This window comes from Centruroides sculpturatus, unplaced genomic scaffold (assembly GCF_000671375.1).
Source record: "Centruroides sculpturatus isolate CEXI.00-Female unplaced genomic scaffold, Cexi_2.0 scaffold443, whole genome shotgun sequence".
Classification (NCBI taxonomy): domain Eukaryota; kingdom Metazoa; phylum Arthropoda; class Arachnida; order Scorpiones; family Buthidae; genus Centruroides; species Centruroides sculpturatus.
Genome location: NW_019384892.1, coordinates 388,158 through 392,317, shown reverse-complemented (window position 1 = coordinate 392,317; position 4,160 = coordinate 388,158). Strand labels below are relative to the sequence as shown.

At 34.5% G+C, this 4,160-nt stretch overlaps 1 protein-coding gene across 1 annotated transcript in view; it reads right to left on the bottom strand.

Moving 5' to 3' along the window:
• The window catches only part of LOC111631305, a 5,079-nt gene extending 3,704 nt beyond the window's left edge, over positions 1–1,375 (bottom strand). Inside the window, exon 1 of the mRNA XM_023375524.1 lies at positions 1,116–1,375. Coding sequence (XP_023231292.1) covers positions 1,116–1,288 — 173 coding nt within the window. The 5' untranslated portion in view covers positions 1,289–1,375. The remainder of the gene's footprint in view (positions 1–1,115) is intronic.
• Between the last annotated feature and the right edge of the window lie 2,785 nt (positions 1,376–4,160).

Here is a 4,160-nt window from a genome sequence, read left to right as displayed (position 1 = left end):
ATCTTTCTACGGAGCGCAGCTGCCGTAGGAGCTACCAGCACAATGTCATCGGCATATGATATGGTATGTATTGTCTGATTTTCGATTTGAATACCATCTTCGTCTCTTTGAAAACAAGTATTTAGGTCATATAGATAAAAATTGAAAAGATATGGGGACAACGGATCTCCTTGTAGTAGTCCTCTGTTGGTAATAAACGGTGTCCAGATCTTTGCATCTTGTTTAATGATTGTCTTATATTTTCCAAACAGCAATCCTATCATTTTTATCAAAGGTTCATTTGCTCCACATCTCTTCATCTTACTTTGTAGGTCTGTAATGCTAATCATATCGTATGCTTTTTCAAGGTCCAAAAAAAGGGCAAACACTTTATGTCTTTTCTTAAGCAACTGTATTTGAATTATTGTTAACAACACAAAGAGAGCTGTCTGAGTACCACCTCCTTCCACAAATGCAAATTGCGTATCATTTCTATAATTATTAACAGCTGTCCAATGATTAAATTTACTAGCTAATACTGCAGTGAATACTTTCCGTAGACAAGACAGAAGAGCTATTGGTCTGTAATTGGCTGGTTCCTGTTTGTTCCCTTGTTTATATATCATGGTAAAAATGACTTCGTTCCATTTGTCCGGTATTATACTATAACTGTAGAATTGATTGAATTGTCTGGTTAAATATTGAATGATTTCTAGTGGCAGCATTTTAATGAGTGAATTAGGTATTGTATCTGCTCCTGGTGTTGATTTATCTTTAAGTTTCTTAATACAATCCTGAAGTTCTTCCGTTTTAATTATCTCTTCTCGATGAATTTCTGGTCTTATTTTAGTTTCTATATATTTTTGACAAACATTTTTTCGGTAATTCTCTGAGAATTTATTGTAGTATTTTAGCCAATCATTATATTCTACTCTAGCATGTATGTCATGACCTGACTTTCTTTTACGGAAATAAAGGAAAATATATTGAACAAGCAGTAATAAATAGAATAGTTTTAAGTACTGATTTGAATGATGATTGTGTGTGATTTATATACCTTTCAGTCAATTGTAAATAAAGCATTAAATTTGATAGGTAATAAATTTTTAATAATAAATATCACTAAATAAACTTACCTTCCGATTATGTCGAGAATTTTCTTATTAAATGGTAGATATAAATAAATTGTTTCTGATTTTGGAATTGTTTCTATAAAAGTATTTATTATGGCGCCTCTCTCCCACAATTTAGACTGCAAAACTGTTGTTCTTGCATTTTCTGAAACACCAACGAGGGTAACTGAAGTCATTATTTAAATTAAAGAGTTTAAATTAAGTCCAAATTTTGATATGATATTGTTAAACAAATATACTGTATTATTATGTAATAAGAATTATTTTTTACATTAGAGTATTGTTTAAGCACGATGTTTAATTATTAAACAATAAACATAATAAATACAATATCTATATAAATAAAAATGTAAATGTTCGTTTGTTCAAAAACTAAAATCTCCAAAAGTTCTTAACCAATTGCTTTGAAATTTTGGCACAACGAATACGCGCGTGTTTTTATTTTATGTAGATGTCGAAATTCTCTCCCCGCGGAGGAGAGGGACAAAATTAAGGTTTACCTTGAAGAACTCGGCTTCTATTATAATATTTTACATGCGGTTTTTTGCTATTTCGATTGCGTTTTAATAGGGTACATCAAGAGAATGTACACAAAGAAGGGATTTTTCGAAATTCCTCCCGTGGGTGTGTTATACATTTATAATAGATGCATTTTGAGCCACAGCAATGCGTGGCCGAGTACAGCTAGTTTCAAATAATAATTTTAATGATATTGAACCAGTGGAAACTGTATTTTTTTAATGTCGTATTAGTAGTAGACTCAGGACTTTACATGGCCGGATGGCCGAACGGTTAAGCTGGTAGCCTACCGCTCTGAGTGACACGGGATTAAATTCGGACGGGTCGAATAATACCCAGGAATTTTTTGGGGGATGGTCCGTCCAGGGGCCCGTCCCTCACCACCCAGCCACCCGATTGTGGGCATGGCCAAACCCATAATGGGCTTGCTTAATTAATGAGGCCCTCTTAGTATCAAAAGGCCTCATTAGTATCAAAACTCCTGAGCCTTTTTTCTTTTTTAATACTAACAGTAAGAGGGCGGTGTTACCGCCCTCTTACTGTTAGTATTAAAGTAACACTGCCCTTTTGATACTAACAGTAAGAGGACGGAAAGAGTTTAAAAAAAGAAAAAAGGCTCAGGAGTTTTGAGAAATTTTATTAGATGTTTCTCTTAGTATCGCTCTCACTTTTGGGGCCAAGCGGTCTTCGTACCCCGAACACTCGGAGTTCAGGGTTCACGCCTCGCTCGGACGGGCTGGCCACGTGGAGTTTTTCGAGTTTTCTCCACGTCTGTAACGCCTAAATAGGGGCCAGTTTCCCTTAAAAAGATCTCCCGGAAAGCAGTCCCTCTAGGCAAATCGCCCAAGTGTTGCATTGCCATAACTTAAATAACAACAACAATTTTGGGAAAAAGCAGAAGTTCATAATCTCGTGAACAATGATAAAAAAGAATTAGATTCAACCCGAATATTTTAAGACAGTAAGATAGTGTTTTATATGTTTCTCCATAAAGTTCATAATAATTAAATCTTCATGGATAATATCTTCAATAGCAATTTTGCAAATCTAACAATTCCAACAAAATTACAAGAATGCCCATAAATGCATATTCTAGAGCAGGAGTCGACAACCTTTCAGCGGTGTTGTGCCGAATCTAAGTTATAGTGTTATTCCGGATGCCGACATAATTCTACCAATTTTGTTATACTATCAAAATTGCTCTGGTTATAATGGACCTCAAAAATTACGTAGAAAAAATTNTCTAACAATTCCAACAAAATTACAAGAATGCCCATAAATGCATATTCTAGAGCAGGAGTCGACAACCTTTCAGCGGTGTTGTGCCGAATCTAAGTTATAGTGTTATTCCGGATGCCGACATAATTCTACCAATTTTGTTATACTATCAAAATTGCTCTGGTTATAATGGACCTCAAAAATTACGTAGAAAAAATTAAATTTTAATTATTTTTTATTCAATTAGAGTGCCACTAAAAGTTGTCTCGCGTGCCATAGGTTGCCGACCCCGTTTTAGAGAATGAGTAAAGTTTCAGCATATATACAGGATGATCATAAACTTCACGAACTCTGAATTTAAAGGAATATTGCATATTATATAAGCAGAACATGAACGTTTGACATTGCTTCAACAGGATGAAGCAACATGTTGCAAAAGGAATTTTGACCTTCACGCTCGCCAGTTTTTTCTTCTCTGGGGTTATTTAAAGGGACGTGTTTAGGCTAACAATCAATATGACTTAGAATTCCTTGAAAGCAAATTCGTTCCATAGATGAAATCGTGTCGTCTATGCTGAAACATGTTATAAATAATATGTGCCATCACGTAGGTATTTGTCACAGCAACACAAGAATCATTTTCAATACTTTCTTTAGGTAAACATTAATTGCTTAAAAGTTTAAGAAGTAGATATCAAAGTTTAAAGTGTATTTCGTGTACTTCAATGTATAATATATATATACTTTAATCTAAATATATAAAATTACTTGTCCTGACTGACTGACTGACTGACTGATTGATTCATCATCGCCCAGAGCAAACCGCTAAACCTAGAGGTGAAATTTGGTAGTCAGTTAGGGTACATCATGAAAACGTACACTAAGAAGGGATTTTTCGAAATTCCTCCACGGGGGGAGAGGAAAAGGATTAAGGCTTAACCGGAACGGCTTCTGCTGTACTATTTTAGATGTGATTTTTTGTTTGCAACAACGTTTAGTCTTCATTGAGTACTTAGGTGTATTAAATTGATAACATTTCAGACATTGTTATAAATATTTTATACTAGCTGCAAGATCCCGCTTCGCTGGGTTTTTATTTGTATGTAATAGTATAGTTTTTTTTATATATATAAAAGACTGTTTTTCTAAGTAATCTAGAATCTAGCTGCAAGGACCCGCTTCGCTGGGCAAAAAGTAACGATAGTGAAGATTAAGATAATTACATTATAGCCAATCTTACCCGTTTTCACACAATGCAAGAATTAGGTCCCCGTTTCCAGACTAATTAGAGAATTTTTACGTCTTAGTCAA